Source organism: Alligator mississippiensis, chromosome 3 (genome assembly GCF_030867095.1).
Source record: "Alligator mississippiensis isolate rAllMis1 chromosome 3, rAllMis1, whole genome shotgun sequence".
Taxonomy (NCBI): Eukaryota; Metazoa; Chordata; order Crocodylia; family Alligatoridae; genus Alligator; species Alligator mississippiensis.
Window position 1 is genome coordinate 280,023,965 of NC_081826.1, and position 19,258 is coordinate 280,043,222.

The 19,258-nt window shown below is 43.5% G+C and overlaps 1 protein-coding gene across 3 annotated transcripts in view; it reads right to left on the reverse strand.

Annotated features, from left to right (window-relative positions):
* RAI14 (retinoic acid induced 14) overlaps nucleotides 1-19,258 on the reverse strand; it is a 129,388-nt gene that overhangs the window by 17,903 nt on the left and 92,227 nt on the right. For all 3 annotated transcript variants that reach the window (XM_014593986.3, XM_059725233.1, XM_006266105.4), the window contains 2 exons: nucleotides 6,558-6,646; nucleotides 3,199-3,263 (listed from right to left, as the gene is read on the reverse strand). In XM_014593986.3, coding sequence (XP_014449472.2) covers nucleotides 3,199-3,263; nucleotides 6,558-6,646 — 154 coding nt within the window. The remainder of the gene's footprint in view (nucleotides 1-3,198; nucleotides 3,264-6,557; nucleotides 6,647-19,258) is intronic.

Below are 19,258 nucleotides of genomic sequence, written 5' to 3' on the forward strand. Positions count from 1 at the left end.
TGGTCCACAGAAATGTATGAGTATCAAATCATTAAAAAGGGATGGTTTTCCACCTAATAAACCCTGACTCCCTGCTGAAAGGCACTGTATGGAAGTCAGGAAATACTCTTGAGAGAAGATGTGAACAAAGATAGCAGTGAATTCAGAAAGTCTGTATCCAGATGCCTTGGAGGGAGAACACCCACAAAAAACCCTCCCTTTTTTTATAAAAAAGCCAAGCCAGATCTTTTATACTACAGTTCTGATCTTCAAATTCTAATTGCTTCTAGTCTTGTAAAAGAAAATGTGTGCTTAATCAACTATTATAACACCTGAAGCACCTAGGAAGATAATACATCTAATCAGAATTTACTTTACAGGGATTTTTAAAATGCTAGCCATTATGGACTGATTTTAAAATCTTGACTTTCCTAAGATTTATTGTTTTTAATTATGTAGGATGGCCATGATCCCTTATCAAGAAACATTTCGATGTAGGAGACTTTGATATCATTTTGAGAACTTAAAACATTTTTGCTTTTAAAAAAGCTTTTGAAAAGCAAAAATGTGGCTTCAGTCTTTTAACCCTACTATAAGCAACAGCCTTGCAGAAGTTTATGTGGGTCTATACACATTACTAACTTCTGTACAGGAAGGTTAAACTTTAATGTTTCATATACATCTCCTTGAATTTGACTTCAAAGATGAGCTTACGCATTCCTCAGATTTCAAACAGCTTGCATCATGTAAAACAAATCTGTAGAGAAGTAGGAACATGATCTGTGGAGCACAAACTAACTGAAGAATGTTACCATTATTTTATATTTTTAACAATGTGCTGATTTCTAAATAATTTTATAAAAAAACAAGTAAAATATCAACCAAGTAGTAAGCTGTTGTAGCTGATAAGTTAATGGACAGCTAGTTGGTACTTGTCTATGTATGCACCCTGTTCAGTTGTTCAATTAATCAAACCACTGTGTACACCATGACCAGTACCAGTTGTGTCTATGACTGAGACTGTTTTAGAAATCATTAACATTTATGCCCAATTGCTTCAACCTTATTTTACCTCCTTCAGCACTGCCAACTTGCCCCATCCCTGAGTACCCACAGAGCCTTGTATTGCCATCACCTTCCCCCATACTCAGCCTCTCACTCTCTACTCTGCCAACTCAGTTGGTAGCTATCTTTGCTAACTTATCTGGCTTCCCCCTTAATGTCTCTACTCATGCAAACGCCCACCCGTCAGCTCATTTCACAGCACCCAAATCCCCTGTTCCTGCCTCTGACAGAGTCTCATAACCATAACTACAAATCAGTCATCTCTCTCACTGCCCTTGCTGGGCAAGTAGGCCCACTCTTTAATTCTTGTGTTCACAATTCCCATTCCTACTTGCTACTTTCAACATCCTCCTAAAAAAACCCCTTCTCCTTACTGTGCTATTCCAAGGCATTCAACCTCAAAGGGAGCGTGGAAAATTAGATAAGTCTGGTGACCTGTCAGAAATCCATGCTGCAGGCTGCCACCTCAGTGAGCGAGGAGGGGAGGAGGGGTGAAGCAAAAAAGCAATTTCCTAAATCGGGAAGATATAATGCTGGTCTCTCTCACCCACTTAGGGAGAAGCTGGAGAACAAGGAAGAAAGATTGAAAAGCCAAACGCCTTACCTGACTATAATGAGACAGAATATGAACACCAAGGGTAGAATCTGGTTTCACTGTATGCACCCAAACAATAGCTACAGAAATCCCAAATGTGGGGAAGAGGAGGAAGCGCCCATGTTTTAGCCCTAACCTCTGACATTGCCTCTCAGGAAGTGGAAGCCCCAACTTCTAGGCCCCTTTACTCTGAGATGCTTACTCTGAGGCTGTAAGCAGATTTTGTGCTTGGAGCAAGATGAGTTGTGCTGAGATGTGTCCTGGCACAGCTGATCTGCTTCACTGCGTGACACAGTGTCAGGTCCCTAACATTCCTGCAACATCGGGGCCTGATCCTGCAGGACAACTGCAAATGGGGGAACCACAGGATCCCCTGTTTGTAGAGGCCACCACAGAAATCCCCCAGCAGAGGGTTCCCTGGGTACGTGTATCAAACCCCAACTCAAGATGCATCTCTGCAAACAGGGGAATCCTGGCAAGTGCTCCCAGAGACAAGTGCTGCATGCCCCAGCAATTTCCTTTCAGGGCCCCTGAAGCTCCGTGTGTGCCTGTCCAGGACAGCTAGAGAGTATGGGAAGCTCTGGGCTGCCCACACTCTCCTGCCATAAAGAAACAGATGTGCACTGCTAAAGAGTGGCATAACATTTTTACCGCCTATTGTTGCAGACACAATTTTGGGCATTTGTGATTCAACTTGGGGCATGGACATCTGTTTGCTTGGGCTTTGTGCTGCCATAAAAATGTTTATGATGGCACAAAGGCAATGTCTGTTTACAGCCTGATCTTCCAGTACAGGCTCTAGCTGCCAAGCCACACATCAAGCATTATCCAGCCCCTCTCCAGTGCTCTCTTAAATGCAAGATGCTTTGGCTCAGCTTCAACAGGCTTTGGATAAAACGGACAGACAGCAGTGGAGAAGTCTCTGCCCCACTGGGAGCAAGGGACATACTAGAACACACAGCCTACACCCTTCTAGGTTGACAGCCATTTCACTGAGCCACACATACACAATCTAGCTTGTTCTCTTTCTCCTGGTCCCAAATATCTCCCTCCCTTGGCTGCCCCAGGGGAGCAGCTTCAAGAGGAACACCAGAGAAAGGACTGGATAGTGGTCTAATGGTTAGTGCGCTGGGCTGGAAAGTCAGAGATTCAAACCCCTGCAGATGATGGGTGTCTAGAACCAAGGTCCCCCCCTCTGGGCAAGTACCCTAAACATGCAACTATTGAGGCTAATGCCTCCACCACACCCCAGACATAATACGCACTTGTTACGGGCTTTTGCCAGGTAGAACCAGTGCATATGTACACGGAGTCACATACTGTCCAGCCTGTCCATATCCTACCACATAAGTTTACACATCCCACACTGCACAGGGAATACAATTGTAAGCTGTGCTTAAGCACCAAAAATGCTAATTATATGGCTGGAAATGTGCCATTTTGACACAAAACTAAATAGGATTCTGCTCCAAGAATACAGGATACTGGTGTGAATTACTGGACAAGGAAGAGCAAGAGAAAAAATATGCAGAGAACACTGAGTTCTTATTTAACTTTACCTGAAGAAGCCTCTTGATGCAGTCAAGGTGGCTGTTCTTTGCTGCTAGATGTAAAGCGCTGTGGCCTAAGTTTAAGTAATGAAAAAAAATTAAGTACTCAATTATGAAAAGCCCAACCTTGCCCCTTCCAGAAAGGTGAGATTATGAATTGCTCCATTTGCTTCTAAATCAACAACATCACAGCAGGGATTAGGAAAAAGATAGAAAGCTTCACAATAAATGAACAACAGTTACTTCCTACTCTACAATTACTCTGCAATTGTTATACTACTCTTTAGTTTGAGTACTAAAAAATTATCCCAATTTATGGCTCTTGCAAACATCATACAAAAATCTACCCTGGCAGAAGTCAGTCTCGCCCTAAGCAAGAGTTTGTGTTTGGATCATATTTTCTTGCTGAAAAAAAGAAATTGTGCATTTAAGCTTTGTTTCTCTAAAAAGCAATGTTGTCATCACCTTGTTTCTCTTCCCTTTGATTTTGACACAACTGCTGTAGCGATGTCCATCAAGTGCTTCTGTGATGGCCACCATCTTGGGCCTTGAACTATCCCACAAACAGTATCCCTCAAACAGAAGAAGCAGAGCTGCTACATCTTGAGCTCCAGGCAGGATAGCTATCCTATTCTAAAATACTGATTTTTCCTGTGAATTGGGCAAGTAAGGCTGTCGCAGGGCACCTCGGTACCCCTGCTCCTAGAAAGGAGGAACTGCCAGGGAGCGAGTGAGCGCGCCCTGGCCTGACATAACGAGCCCAGCTGAGGCTTGCTCAGGTAATGAGCGCAGCTGCGGGTTGCCGGAGCAACCAAGCAGAGCCAGCTGCCTGTAGGGGGCAGGGCCGGGCCCTTATAAAGCTCAGTGCTGAGGCCAGGCTGGCAGTTCTCTGCCAGCAGCCGGAGAGGTAGGAGCTCCCTCAGCTGAGATATGGAAAGGAGCATGACTCGCAAGTACAGCTTGTGATAGCCCTGAGAGGATGGGCACTATGGTTTAGCCAGGGGGCTTTAGGTTTGTGTTATAGCCAGGAGGCTCTAGTTTATGTTTGGCTCTGTATATTACACCCGGAGGTTTGGGTGAGGCTGTAGGGGTTGGAGGAGGCCTCATACAGGGGCCCCACAGGAGTGTGGGGGGCCCCAGTGCCCGAGGAGGGCGCAGTATCCTCAATCACAGGGACCCCAGAGAGTGTGGGGTGCCCTAGCGCCGAGAGGGCGCATTATTTTCATAGCGCCAGGGAAGGCGCAGCTCGCACGCCAGTGTGTGAGCAACCGGCAGCGAGGAGCGCGGCCAGTGGGTCGCGGGCGCAACCCGTAGGTTGCGGACGGGGACCTAGACCCCGGATTGCGTGTGGGGGAACATAGACCCCGGCCCCAGGAAAGGGGCGGTATTATTGAGTAGCCCAGTGTGGGCACAGCGAACCCCAGAGAGGGAGCACCATTGTACGTTATTGAGTAGCCCAGTGTGGGCACAGCGAACCCCAGAGAGGGGGAGCGCCATACCGAGGAGCCCGAGACGGGCATAGCGAGCCCGGCCGCAGGCTAGTGCGGTAATACCCCTCAGACCAAGGCAGGGCGCTGCGGTTGCCCCGAGAAGACAAGGAGTAGCAGCGCGGAGAGCCAGGGTCAGAAAGGGTGCCCGTGCGGTTGGCCCATAGGACCGGGGCCCGCTAGGGAGTCCCTGAGTGGGACCATACCATCAGGGGAGGCCCAGCAGGAGGCTGGGCACTAGAGAGACAGACCGGACAATGTCTATTACATCTGCGAGGCTTGGGGAGTGGTATCAGGGGAGGTAGGAGCCACGCATAGCCCATAAGGCTAGGGCGCTTGGGTAGCGCCCATTGTACGGGGAGACCCACGAGGGGTCCAGGAGCTGACAGGCCCGAGGAAACAAGGCAGCCTCCCTATTACATATTACATCAAGACGTGGCGGGCGAGAATGGAGGGTGCCCTCGGGCCGGAGTAGCGCGGTGAGAGGGCCTCAAGGAGATCACGGCCCTCCGCGAGGACCCCGCCGTGACAAAGGCCTATAACCTACACTTGCTTTGGGGACTACATTCCTACAAATCTCATTAATTTGAGAGTGTTCACATTGCACTGGTAGACAAGAGCATAAGCGTATATGGAAGCATGACCAGAGATTGCAGTATCTCATCTCTTTTTATTCAAAGAGCCCCAGAAAAAAATGGGAAGTCAGGAAAAAAGTGAAGAGAAAGGAGTCAAGTCAGTACTCATTAAGAAAGACACTCAGAAGCCACTGAGGATGTGCTCCAAGGCACTGTACAAAGAAACCCATGACTTCAAGAGGGAAGTCCATTCAAATTGAAACAAGCATCAGCGTGATGCTCTCAGATAAGCCTAGGCCACTTTGCCATTTAGAACAATGTGCAAATCCTGAAATGTGATGAGGTGACAACATTTGTTAGATTTCTATGAAGTGCCCGAGATTCAAAGTAAATTACTCTCAGAGGTGCATCCATGTGTAAAATTTGAATTCTCCTGCCAGAATCAGACACTTCCTTATATGTGGATTATTCTGTCAGGTACAAGAAAGCCAGACCCTTATTTGGCATCTGGAGCAAGAGATGGACCTAGTACACCCAATGTTTAAAGTCGATTATTTTTACAGGACAGAGCACTGGCAGGCTGTTCAGGTAACTGGTCTGCCTAGAGGAAGTACAAGGCACTGATTCTGTAAATACAACTTGGATGAAAGGGCATGATCCATTAAAAAAAATCTACTAGGTTCTGTCCTCTTCCCTTGCCCCACTTGTACATTAAAGACTACCACACTACACTTTTGAAGACTGAACCAGTGGAGGAGAGAGCTCTCTGCTCCACTTTGCCCAATTAGCTCAAGTCATAATGCTCAAGAAATGTCCTGACGCACTTCCAGTACATCTGAGGGATTAGTAGGCCTGATAAACATAGAAAGTGATAAATGAGGCCTTGATTTAAACACTGCAAAATCCTACAGAAAAATAAAAAATTACGTTTTTATGTTAGAGATCCAGGTGATTATTTTGTAATCTCAAGTCCAATAGCATGTTTAAATCTATAAGACTGAGGGTGGAGATTTCAAATTTGGAGGAATGAATTTTGCCTGCAAAAACTCTGCTTGCATCTGCATGAGCAATTAGCGTAATTAAGTTTACCCTCCAGGGAAAAGATGAATGCAAATGAATAGCTGAACACTTATGAAACAACTTGTCCATGCTGTCACTTTATTTGCACAAAACAGGTAACTATATATCCAAGTGCAGTTTTATAATTGCTTGTGCCACATTGTTGACTGACTTCCAACTTTGTATTTTGAAAACTTATCTTGTCCTATGTATGGCATAACATAGGTTTAACTTTACAGTGACATACCTGCACCATCCTGTGCCGTCACATCCACACCATGTGTCACCATAATCCGGAGGCATTCTGCATGTCCTTTCGTAGCAGCCAGGTGAAAACTAAAAGAGAGCATCTGCAAGTCACTTGGTTTTATTAATATTTCCTTTCTATTTAATTTGTACACTAACTACTGGTAAAGACCAGTACTACCCCCCCATCCCCATTCTAGATGTCTTTACGTGCCTCTAAACATTTCCCAAGTATACAGTTCTCAAAGTGAATGTGCAGTAATAAAAAACCTGCCACATTCATACCATATGTTTTTGCATCTCACACGGTCCCAAGTAAAACACTCACTTTGTTTTTTGGAAGGCAGAATGAAGGAAAATACTTTTTAAAAGAGTTGTTACTGCACAGAGCAAGGGCAGAGGCTAATCTCCAGCTCACAAACCCTCCTTTTTCTGCTCAGGCAAAAGCTACAGTTGTAATGGTTTCTGAACTGAACTGTCAGCAGCTCTTGGTTGCTCAGCCAAAAGCTGAAACTGTAGCTGAATACTGGACTCCGTGGGTAGATCTAGGATTTAAAACAAAAAACAACAAAAAACCCTAAAAATGATCTACAGGGCTGTGAAATAGGAGAAGAGAGACCAGAAGTAGCTAAAAGACAGCAAAATGGCTGAAGAAAGGATAGCTTAGTTATTGAAACATTAAGGCCATTAAAACTGGTTTTAAGCTCAGGGTGAATCAGGAATCAAAGAGGGTGGTGTAATCACATCACTGCCTTTCCCACATGTGGCTGCTGCAGGGAAGAGAAGGGAAAGCAGCAGCAGCTCTCTTACAGCATCTCTACGCTTCCAGGAGGAGTCCAGAGGAGAGCCACACACATGATCAGAGTCAAGAGAGCAGGCCTTATGAGGACAGGCTGAGAGGCATGGGACTCTTCAGCTTGGAGAAGTGTAGGCTCAGGGGGACTTGGTGGCAGCCTATAAGTATATCAGTGGTATGCATCAGGATCTGGGAGAATGTCTGTTCACCAGGGCACCCCAAGGGAATACAAGGTATAATGGTCACAAACTGTTGGAAAACTGTTTTAGACTGGACATAAGGAAAAACTTCTTTACCGTTCGAGTCTCCAGGGTCTGGAATAGACTCCCCCCAGAAGTGGTGAAAGCACCTACTCTGGTCACGTTCAAGAAGCATCTGGATGATTATCTTGCTAGAGTCATCCAACCCCAGATGACTCCTTGCCCTTTGGGCAAGGGGCTGGACCCGATGATCTCGCGAGGTCCTTTCCAGCCCTAATGTCTATGAAATCTATTACATCTATTCTGGGGAGAAAAATAAGCTTCCCTACTTAAGATACACACCATAATATTCGAAGGTTAACTTTTGGGAAAAGGTATGAGAGTATATGTGGTATTCTGCTCAGGATGATTTCTTACTAAGCGATCCTGAATATCTAACATAGATGTGCAACTGCCCCCCAATTTCTAAATGAATGGATAAATCAGGGTCTCATTGAAGACAGAAAAATCCAACTAAGTTCAACAAGCCCTAAATTTTAATATAATGCATGCGTTCTGTGCATCCTCTCTCAACAAGTTACTGGATAGTTGCCCAGCTGTGCTATAAATATAGTCTTTAATTTTGGGGTTTCCTTTTCACCACAAGCATGGCACTTGGTAACACAGCAGGGAGTTGTTGAGGCCACTTCATGGCATGACCCAGTCAAGAGCAGTAATTACTAATGGCTTAATTACAGAGTAGTTGTGTTGCCTCCAACTTCCTCACATGACATAGTAGCTGCAGTTTCATCTTTGAAATCTCTGGCATTTCAGGATTTACAGAAAGTATCCCGTGAAAAGGCAGGCATCTGCTCTTGAAGATATGCCACATGACATATAAGGAGATGTGATGCAGAACAGAGGGACAGAGCTTTTGAAAAATTGGAAGTGTTTATGTTCAGCATGCACATTTTGCCTAAAAAAATGACTCTCAGGAGATAGATGGAGTGTTCTGAAAGTGGTCCTACTGGAATAACGCTCTGCATAGCAAGCTGATGAGTAATCTGAACAGCTCGCTTTAGATAATTGTGCACATTAAGGTTCTAAGGATGCTATTGAACAGCAACCACTGGCAGGTAAGTCTGCATGTATGGAAAGACAAACAAGTTACAATGATTGTGGTCTAAAAGCCCAATCAAAACAGCACCAAGCTCTTGCTAAAAAAGTGTGCCCGTAAGACCAAAAAAAAGAAAAAAAGAGAGAGTAATTTAGGGCATTACTTTGCAAACTTTATGAAAATCCCAGTAGAAACTAAGGACAGAAGCCACGATTCTTGTAACACGCTAAGAAGTCTCACAAAACAATGAGGTCCTTCCTTGCTTGGAGCTATTTAGCAAGGACAGAGGAGCTCTAAGTCAAGCAGAACAACTACCTTATCCCCTAAAATGGTCCCTCCAGAGAAGCACTCCTGACTGCTGTGGTGTGAACTTGGAGTGGTATTGCTTAGACTTTAAACTATTCTGTGCATATACAAAAATATCCTGAACACTCCATCTGGCACCTACCACACACTGGGAGCATTTATGAAAATAAAAAGCATTAAAATCATTTGTTGCTGGAAGGCCATATAGATTTATGTTAAATGAGAAAGGAGACATATACTAAGACTAAGCATTGGTCACTTATAAATATTTCTGTCCAGAAAAAGAAATTTGTCTCTGAGCTCTGGAAAAAAATCATTGGGGAAAGTGAAACCCAGCATCTCTAAATATACCCAGTACAACATACCAGCACCAAAACAAATGCAATAGTGAAAGAGGAAAATCAGATCAAAGTCAAAGAGTAGGTGTGTTGAAGTATATAACTACATTTTGACAATATTTGTAAGAATTATAAATACTTGCATAGTGGCAAATTGGCTAAAGTAGTAACATCTAACATTTACAGACAGAATGTTTGCATATATGTATTGTGTCAATTACAATAAAAATGCTCAAATACAGAAGTTTTGTTTTATTTAGGTAAAAACAGACACAGAAACACACATACACACACTCCATTAAGGACCCCTGCCTCTCCAAATCCTAACTGCTTTCCAAACTGTATAATGCAGTGTATCCAGAAGCAGCATTTCACTGATGCAAAAGCACATCTTAACATGCTATCACTTGTAGAGATATAATTCAATTTTGGCCTATGAAGGTTCTTGCAAGCAATGAACAAATTAAAATCTCTGCTGCTTTTGGAAGATGCATCAGATTAATAGAGGAGAAGATGGGTCAGAGAGAAAGCAGAGAGTCTGTATAGCTAACTGTATGGGTAAGAAAACTCACAAAACATGGAAAATGTAAACAAGTACTGAGATAATTAGAGTTAATATTTTGACCAATTCAATTTTAGCAAGTTTTCTGCCAGCAGTTTATGATCACATGTTGGTAATCTGCTGAATAATGTCTGGAGATAGTTCTTACACTGCATTTGTTCAGACAGTTATTAAATATTGCAACTTTTAAGCTACTATTGAGCTTTCTGGTTTGTGTCCTCACTTATTCAAATTTTGTTTAGCGATATTATAATAGTTATGCAAAAGTAACATTTATACTAACATTACTGTCTTCAAAGTTATCAAATGTGGGGTTTTAAAAAACTTGCTACACGAGGGGGTGGGGGAGGGGGTGAAAACACATGTTTTCAGTTAAAGGTACCATCTAAATTTATTACAAACAGAAAGAAACCCAAAAGCCAGAAGGGAAGGGATTTTGCTAAGCATCCCACTGGTTTTCATTTCCAGTTGAAAATGTTGATGTGGTTTTATATACTTCACTTTAAACACTGCAAGAAAGAGAATAGTTTCTCCAGAAATCTGGCTGGCTGTTTTTTCCATGGCAGGAGACTTTACAGAATGAATCCTATAAGATAGAGACCTGGATTTTCCAAAAGAGATTAGTGATTTTGTTTCAATATTTTGGGACTCAGTTTACAACATTCAGAAGCCTGATCCTGAGAAAGCACTGGTAACACTTTCTGGAATCCAAGTCCCAAATCAACTGTGATTTTGTGTGCTCAAAATCACTAGTTACTTAGGCCACACTAACTCACAGTAAGGAACATAAATGGTGAATGAAGAACACTACAGCTTAATGTGCAAGATGCAGGAAGCCTATGCCCCCCCCCCCCCCCAAAAAAAAAAAGTGTAAAGGCATAAAGGGTCCTTGATGGAAATGACTAAATGCCAGGTGCTGCGTGAAAAAAGACATGATAAAGATGCAGGGTATACCAAGAGATGAAAAAAGTGGGATTGTGCCATAAGAAAAGAGGACAAGGGATTTTAACTTCCTGCCAAAGGAGAGCGTAAACAAATCATTCACAAACGTGTTCTTGTAAGGAAGAGAAGAGAGTCTTATTACCTAATCAAAATGGTCTGTGCTTCTTATTAAAATCATGTTTAAGATTTAGCAGTTGACATTACAACACATTTCTGTCCATGAGGAGTAATTCTGGTTCAAAATAAAAAGTAACGTCTTTTTTACATTGACAGTGGACATTTTTGGACGCTGACAAGCAAGAGGGAGATTCCCACAGTGGAGGAGTTGCAGAAATTTGATTTCCTACAGAAAAGCTGCATAAACTCTCCTAAAATAGTTGGGACAAAACCTGCAGGTTTGCTGTGGCTGGAGTTCTCCCCAGCCCCAGGATCAACCCCTAGAACATTTCACTTGATACTGGGTACCAACTAGAAATTGAGCCATTGACTACTACACTTTGAGCCTGATGATCCAGCCAGTTTTCTATTCACCTGACATTCATCCAGACCTCATACTTCCTTAGCTTGCTTATGTGAATTTTGTTGGAGACTGTATCAAAAGCCTTGCTAAAGGCAAGGTATATTATGTCTACTGTTCTCCCTACATTCACAGAGCCAGTCATCTCATCACAGAAGGCAATCAGGTTGGTCAGGCATGACTTGCCCTTGGTGAATCCATGCTGACTTTTCCCAATCACCTTCTCCTCCAAGTGCTTAGAAATAGATTCCTTGAGGGCCTCCTCCACGATTTTTCCAGGGACTGAGATGAGAGGCTGATCAGTCCAGAGTTCCCTGAATCCTCCTTCTTCTCTTTCTTAAAGATGGACACTACGTTTGTTCTTTTCCAATCACCCAGGACCTCTATCAATCACCATGAGTCTTTAAAGATAATAGCCAATGGCTCTGTGATCACATCAGCCAACTCCCTCAGCACCTTTGGGTGCATCCTGTCTGGCCCCATGGATTCATACACATCCAGTTTTTCTAAATAGTCCCCACCCTGTTTTTCACACGTTGGCTGCTCACCTCCTCCCCAAACTGCTGCCAGATGCAGTACTCAGGGAGCCAACCTTGTCTGTGAAGACTCAGATGAAAAGGCATCGAGCCTTTTCCACATATCTGTCACTAAGTTGCCTCCCTCATTTAGTAAGGTAGCATTAGTACTCTCCAAAGAACAGCATTTCTCCTTGTCTTGAAAGTAACCTGATATGGTACTTAGCAAAATATAAAAAACTTAGCGAAAAATGAATGCTTGAGAACACTCTAGGACTGTGAGAGGTCAAATGGCAAGCGAACAGTAAATACAATATCATAGCATGCAAGGACGAGAGCCTAATGTATGAGCACAACACATGGTTGGTTTGTGCCATTCATCATCCAAGTTCCCTGAAAAATACATTAACAGCAATGAGGTCTGAAGCACATTATGAACTTGCTTAGACTCGCTGTCAGGGTTTATTTTGAGTAAAAACACCCCTCCCCAAAGCAGAGCATTTTCTCTTTTTTCTAATGCATGTCAAATCTTTGTTGACTTTCAAAAAGCATGACTTGCCTGCCAAAAGCTGGATGATTTACAGTTTCCTGACAGATGACCACCTTTGCATAAACAAACAAGATAGCTAAAACAAAGATACAGCACTCCTTGGAGTCTCTGTGGTGCTGATAAAAATACAGAAATGGAAGTTTCCCAGTCCTCACTTCAACCAGCCCAGACAGATGAGTGACCTGCTAAGCTAACCAGCCAGGAAAAGATACACGATAACACTAGCTGCCTTTACTCCTCATTCACCTCTGACCAACTTATTCACGACCTTGGACTTGCACTTTTATGTATTTTAGTACTGGTTTAAAAAAAGCACATATGTTCATGGACACATTATCTCTCTTCCTTCCTTGTACTAAATTCTAGGTCAGTTCCGTTCTTTATTTCTGTTTCAACAGCCAGACCAAAAGCAACAGTTTTACTTTCCAGCTGAATTTTAGCTGTATTTCACAATGAACAAACTGAGAGAAGTGTTAGAACAAAGTTGTAGAGACCTGGCCACATTTCCCCAGTCAGTGTGCAGCTCCTTGTCCTTAAGGACGGGAGCTGGAGAACTATGGGATAGGAAGTGCTTGCAATTATTCAAAAGCAAGTCCAATCCAGTTGTCCTTGTCAAGTAGTATAGTGACTAATAGCTACAGTAGATTTAAGGAAGACTTTTCAATAGTTACCTTGATGGACTATGATTTATACGATACACAAAAAAGAATTTAAAGCCATACCTGGAGAGAAAAAATAACCTAGAAGGGTGTTTGATACATTTTGTGTCTAACCTACATGCATAAATGAACAAAGTCATCATTAGCTTTTATATGGTGAGGAACAAAGCCCCAGGAGACACTGAACCAACAGGTATTTCTGCCTTGCTCGCTCAGCCCATGCAGACCCCTTTCTGTGAAACCTAGGCTGCTTGGCTGCGTGCCCTCGGGGCTTTACAACAAATGCTGCTGAAAGTAGGGCTTGAAGGGACCTCAAAATCAGGATCATTCCTAACTAAACCATTCTAGCCAACTGCCTGTCCTACCTGCTCTTGAACATTTTCAGGGGTGGAGAGTCCACAGTTTTTCTCGAGAGCCTGTTCCAATGCTTGACCACTCTTAAGCATGTGGTCTGGGGAGGAAGGGGGCAAATGGAGCACAAGCTACAGGCTGCACCCTGGTGGAACAGCTCCAGAGGGCTGGCTTCACGGCTGGACCAAATGAGGCTAAGCTGGAGCCAATGCACAGCACTGTCTGCCAGAGTACCAGATGCAGCATACATGATGCTGGGCCCTGTGCTGCAGGCATCATGCAAGGTCAGCCCAGCCCTGTATACCACTGGCAATATGTGCTAGTCCTTCTGTGCCCTACTGAACCAGCCCTATACACTGACTCTGGCACAACCCAATCTGGACCCACCCTGGAGTCAGTGCTCTGGGGCAGGTCTGGCAGTACAGCCTGCACTATGTGCCCCATGCCAGCCCCGCCAGGCTGCATGAAATACCCATAGTGCCAGTTCCAGCCCATGTGCCACCTGCACACAAGCCCCTAAGTACAGGGGTCTGGTACAGGTAGCATGCTGCATGTGGAGCTCCACCTGATAGCCTTGCATGCTGACTCTGCCATGCCATCCAGCCTAGCAACACTCACTCAGCTGGCAGGGCTGTAAGAGTTCAATACCCTTAATCTACTATTTCTCCCTTCTTGGCAGTACTACAATCTAGGCAGTCATTCCCCAGTCTGTATCTGTGCATGCAGTTATTCTGTTCCAAGTGCAGGACTCGGCATTTGTCCTTTCTGAACTGCTTTGGGTTGACTGCAGACCATTTCTCCAGTTTATCCAGGTCACTTGGCATCCCAGCCCTACCCTCAGGAGTGTCTGCAACTGCACTTACCTCAATGTTGTCTGCTAATTTGATAAGCATGCACTCAGTCCCAACAACAGAGGACCCAGAAAAGACACTTGGGAAATCCCACTTCATACCTTCTCCTGACTAGACACTGAGACATTGATAACTACCTACTGAATATCATGGTCCAAGCCTATTATATATCTGTGCTACAGTACTTTCATCTAGTCTGTATTTCCTTCACTTGTTAATGAGAATGTGAGAATGTTGTGGGGGAGAGTGACAAAAGCCTTACTAAAGTCCAGATATATCACATCCACTGGCCTCCCTTCATCCACAGAGCCTGTCACCTTGTCATAGAAGAAAATCAGGGTGGTCAGGTGTGACTTGGTCTTGGTGAATCCATGCTGGCTGTTCCTGATCACCTTGTTCTCATCGTTTCTCGGCCTTCTGGCTCAGATCAAGCGTGTATTCCTTGAGGACCAGGTCCACAGTCTTCCCAGGTATCAAGTCAAGCTGACTAGTCTGTAATTCCCCATATCTTTCTTCTTCCCTTTCTTAAAGGTGGACACTATACTTTCCCTTTTCCAATCATCCAGGACCTCACCTGACCTCTGCAAGTTCACAAAGAAGATAGCTGTGACTCTGAAATTACCATAGCTAATTCCTTAGGCACCTTAGGGTTCATCCCATCCAGCCCTGAAACTTGAAAACATCTAATTTCTCTAAGTACTTCCCAGCTTGTTCTTCCAGTCATCATCTGGTAGCTGGCCCTATTTGTGAAGACTGAAGTAAAAAAGGTCCAGCATCATTCACAATAGACTGTCATCCACGTTTCATAAAGGACCTATGGTTTCTTTGATTTTCCTCTTACTCCGGACATACTTACAGAATCCCTTTTTATTGCCTTTGATGCCCCTTGCCAGCTACATCTCAAAGTGTGCCTTGGCCATCCTAATTTTCTCTCTGCATGCCCATGCAATACTACTATACCCTTTCCCAGTATTATGACCGAGTTTCCACTTTTTATAGGAGTCCTTTTTGAGTTTCAACTCACTGAAGAGATTGCTGTCTAGTCAAGCTGGTTTCCTGTTGCACTTCCCTTTCTTTTGTCTCATTGGGATAGCTTGCTCCCGCACCCTTAAGATGGCCTCCTTAAAGTACAGCCAGTTCTCCTGGACTCCTTTACCCCTGAGACTTGCCTCTCAGGGGAGGCTGCCCAGTGCCCATCAGTTCCCTGAGCTTGCTAAGTCTGCATGTCTGAAGCCTGGTGTCCTTATGCTGCTGCTCTCCTCCTCCCTCCCCTTACGATCTTGATCTCTATCATTTATAGTCACTGGCTGCATCTGCATGAGATACTGACTGCATAGTAGCCTGGAACTACTGTGCAGTAGCACTGCATGACAACAACCGTGACACAATGTTACTGCGCAGTAGTGTTAGGCTACTGCTCAATGATGTCACAGAAAATATATTGGATGGTGCTACTGCGCAGTTTGACTTCCATGCATTTGACATACTACTTTACAGCTAAGCTGACTTCAGTTTGCAGAACAGAAATATACTCATGGCACTGTAAACATTTATAATGACACTCTAAATATTTATATAAAGGAAAGCCATAATTTCACTGTGTTCATTTTATCTCTTCCCAAGAGCATACTTGATAAATATAGCTTTTTCTTAAAGAGCACACTCCATAATGTACGCCAGGCAGACACACATGACAGAACAAGAATTAGCTCAAGAAAAATAGTTAAGGAACGTTTGTTAAAATGTTTTCTTTTCAGGCCTCAGATCTGGCACCCTTATAAATTGATAAATAGACTCTCATGGATTTAAAATATTTATTTTATAAAGCATTCCATCATCGAGAAGTTAATACATGAAATTAAAAATATGAGGCATTTCTGCATTTCCTCTACTGGTTGCAAAGCGGCAGTAAAAATTAAAAAGAAAAGAAAAGAAAAGAAAAGAAAAGAAAAGAAAAGAAAAGAAACAACAGGAGCCATGATGATTCTAGTTATGGCACATAGCTGTCTAGTTATAGTACACAGGATAAGCTACATAACTGCCATTCCTCACCAGGACAACGCCCGAATCTTTGTGAGCAACAGCACTGGAGTGAGGGACATACAAGCAGAAGTGCAGCCATTGACAGAACATTTACAAGCAGTGTCCAAGGACAACAGAACATGGGCTATTTTTAAAAAGTTTACACAAGTAGTACCATAGAAAAGGGGGGTTGGAAGGGATCTCAGGAGGACATCTAGTCCAACCCCCTGCTCAAAGCAGGACCACCCCAAATAGATCATCCCAGCCAAAGCCTTGTCAAGCCAGGTCTTAAAAACTTCCGAGGATGGAAAGTTCACAACCTCTCTAGGTAACCTGTTCCAGTGTTTTACTACTCTCCTAAAAAAGAGAAAGTTTTTTTCCTAATATCTAACTTAAACTTCCCTTGCTGCAAGTTGACAATGGCTGACACCATTGTTCTTTGTTCTGTCATCTGCCACCACTGAGAACAGTCTAGCTCCATCCTCTTTGGATGGTCCTCCAACCACTCTTCTGGTAGTTGAAGGGTGCTCAGTCTTCTCTTCTCCAGACTAAATAAACCCACATCCCTCAGCCCAGTCTCATAATTCATGTCCCCCAGCCCCCTCACCATTTTTGTTGCCCTCTGCTGGACTGTTTCCAGTTTATCTGCATCCTTCCTGTAGCGGGGGGGCCGAAAACTGAACACAGTACTCCAGATGTGGCCTCATAAGTGCCAAATGGAGGGGAACAATCACTTCCCTCAATCTGCTGGCAACGCTGCTACTAACACAGCCCAGTATGCCATTAGCCATTTGTGCAACAAGGGCACAATGTTGGCTCATATTCAGCTTATTATCATCCACTGTAAGCTCTAGGTCCTTTTCTGCAGAGCTGCTGCCCAGCCAGTCAGCCCCCAGCCTGTCACAGTGCAAGGGATTCTTCTGTCCTAAGTACAGGGCTTTGCACTTCTTCTTATTGACCTCATGAGATTTATTTTGGCCCAATCATCCAATTTGTCAAGGTCTCTCTGAATCCTAGCTCTACCCTTCATCATATCCATTACTTCCCCCAGCTTGGTGTCTTCTGCAAACTTGCTGAGTGTGCAATCTATGCCATCTTCCAGGTCACTGATGAAAAGACTGAACAAAAGCAGCCCTAGGACCAGCTCCTGGGGCACTCTACTTGATACCAACTGCCAACTAGTAATCAATGGCTCGATATCTACTCTCTGAGCCTGATGATCCAGCCAGTTTTCTATCCACCTTACAGGCCATTCATCCAACCCATACTTCCTTAGCTTGCCTGCAAGAATGTTGTGGGAAACCGCATGAAAAGCCTTGCTAAAGTTAAGGTATATCAAGTCTCGCTGCACTGCTCTCCCCACATCCACAGAGCCAGTCATCTCATCACAGAAAGCAATCAAGTTGGTCAGGCATGACTTGCCCCTGGTGAATCCATGCTGACTGTTCCTAATCACCTTCTTCTCTTCCAAGTGCTTAGAAATGTATTCCTTGAGGACCTGCTCCATAATTTTTCCAGGGACTAAGGTGAGACTGACTGGTTTTCAGTCTTTATTTTCATTCAAATCTCTCTGATAGTATTAATATTTTCCTTATTTAAGGGAAAAAGAGGTTCAGGCCCCATGTCAATTCAATACAATTCAGGGACTTAATATTCTTACAGTCCATGTCAAGTTTAGACAACCTTGGGCCATTAAAATATTGCCAAGGAAGGCAGTGGCAATTCTGGGCTGACATCAATCTCGCTCCTCTTGCAGATACAGTAAGCAGTCCTGTGATGTTCGAATAAGTGCCTCCCCAGTCAGACACTAGAAAAGGACAAGATTTGTAATAAAAATCCACAGGGGCAACATCTCAGGTTTATCAAAAGAAATCCTACAACATCTACAAGGTCTGAAATATAGTTTGCACTCCTGATATCAGACATTTAAAACTATGAGGGCCTATAGTGAACAAAGAATAAATGGATCCAACAGTTTGACAGCTGGTCAGAACAACAAATGGACTAGATACCCAGTATCTTGTTTAAATATTAAAGGCGGCAGGGTAAATATACACCTTTACAGACTAACTAAAGATAGATATATATATATATATATGAGATCTCAAGTTTCTGTGAACCCAAGTTCACTTCATCAAGATGCCATGAAAGGGGAAAGAAAGCAGAGTATAAGAAGGAGAGGGAAATTGGAATATAAAAGAGAGTGGGGGAAGCAAGAGGGGGACAGTGCTAGGAGGGAAAAAGCAGGTGAGTAGTAAACCCACAGAAACAAAGGGGGTCACAAAAGCAAATCTAGGTAATGAGATAAGAATCCAAAGTCCCTGTTTAAACCGTACTTAACAGAGTCAAGTATGTGGATGATTTCTTGTTCCACAATTTCCCATTCAAACTAGTTTTTAATGTTTTTTTGCCTGAGAACAGCAATCTGATGAAGTGAACTTGGATTTGTGAAAGCTTATATTCTCTCTACATACTTAGTTAGTCTATAAAGATGAATATGTGCCCTGCCTTTTGACTGACTTTAGACTAACACGGCTAACTACTTCTCTTTAAATATGAAAGCCAGACCTTTATTCCATTCAAGACTAGGATTTACCAAATTGACAAGGGCAGTAGGAACAGCCACCTTGTTATCTCCCACTGTTAACCTTGTCAGGAAGGTATCCCAGGAACATACCAGACAAATCATTAGTTAGTAGGAGTGCCAAATAATATAACTGGCTAGTTGAAGACTAAAGCTAAAACTAAAGGAGTCTGCTCTATAAATACAGATATGATGGGATCAAATAAAGTTTTGGAGCAGTATCTGTAAGAGGTCTCAACTACTTCAGTTCTCAAAGCAAGAGGGCAGTCTCTACATCAGATATTGTATAAACCACTCTAACCAATTTCTTTTGGAGCCTTTAAAGACCTGGGATAAGGCTTAAGTGTAACCCCCTTGTATTGCAGGAGAGCATTTTCCAAAATGCATCCATCTTAGGAAGGTCGGTGAGACAA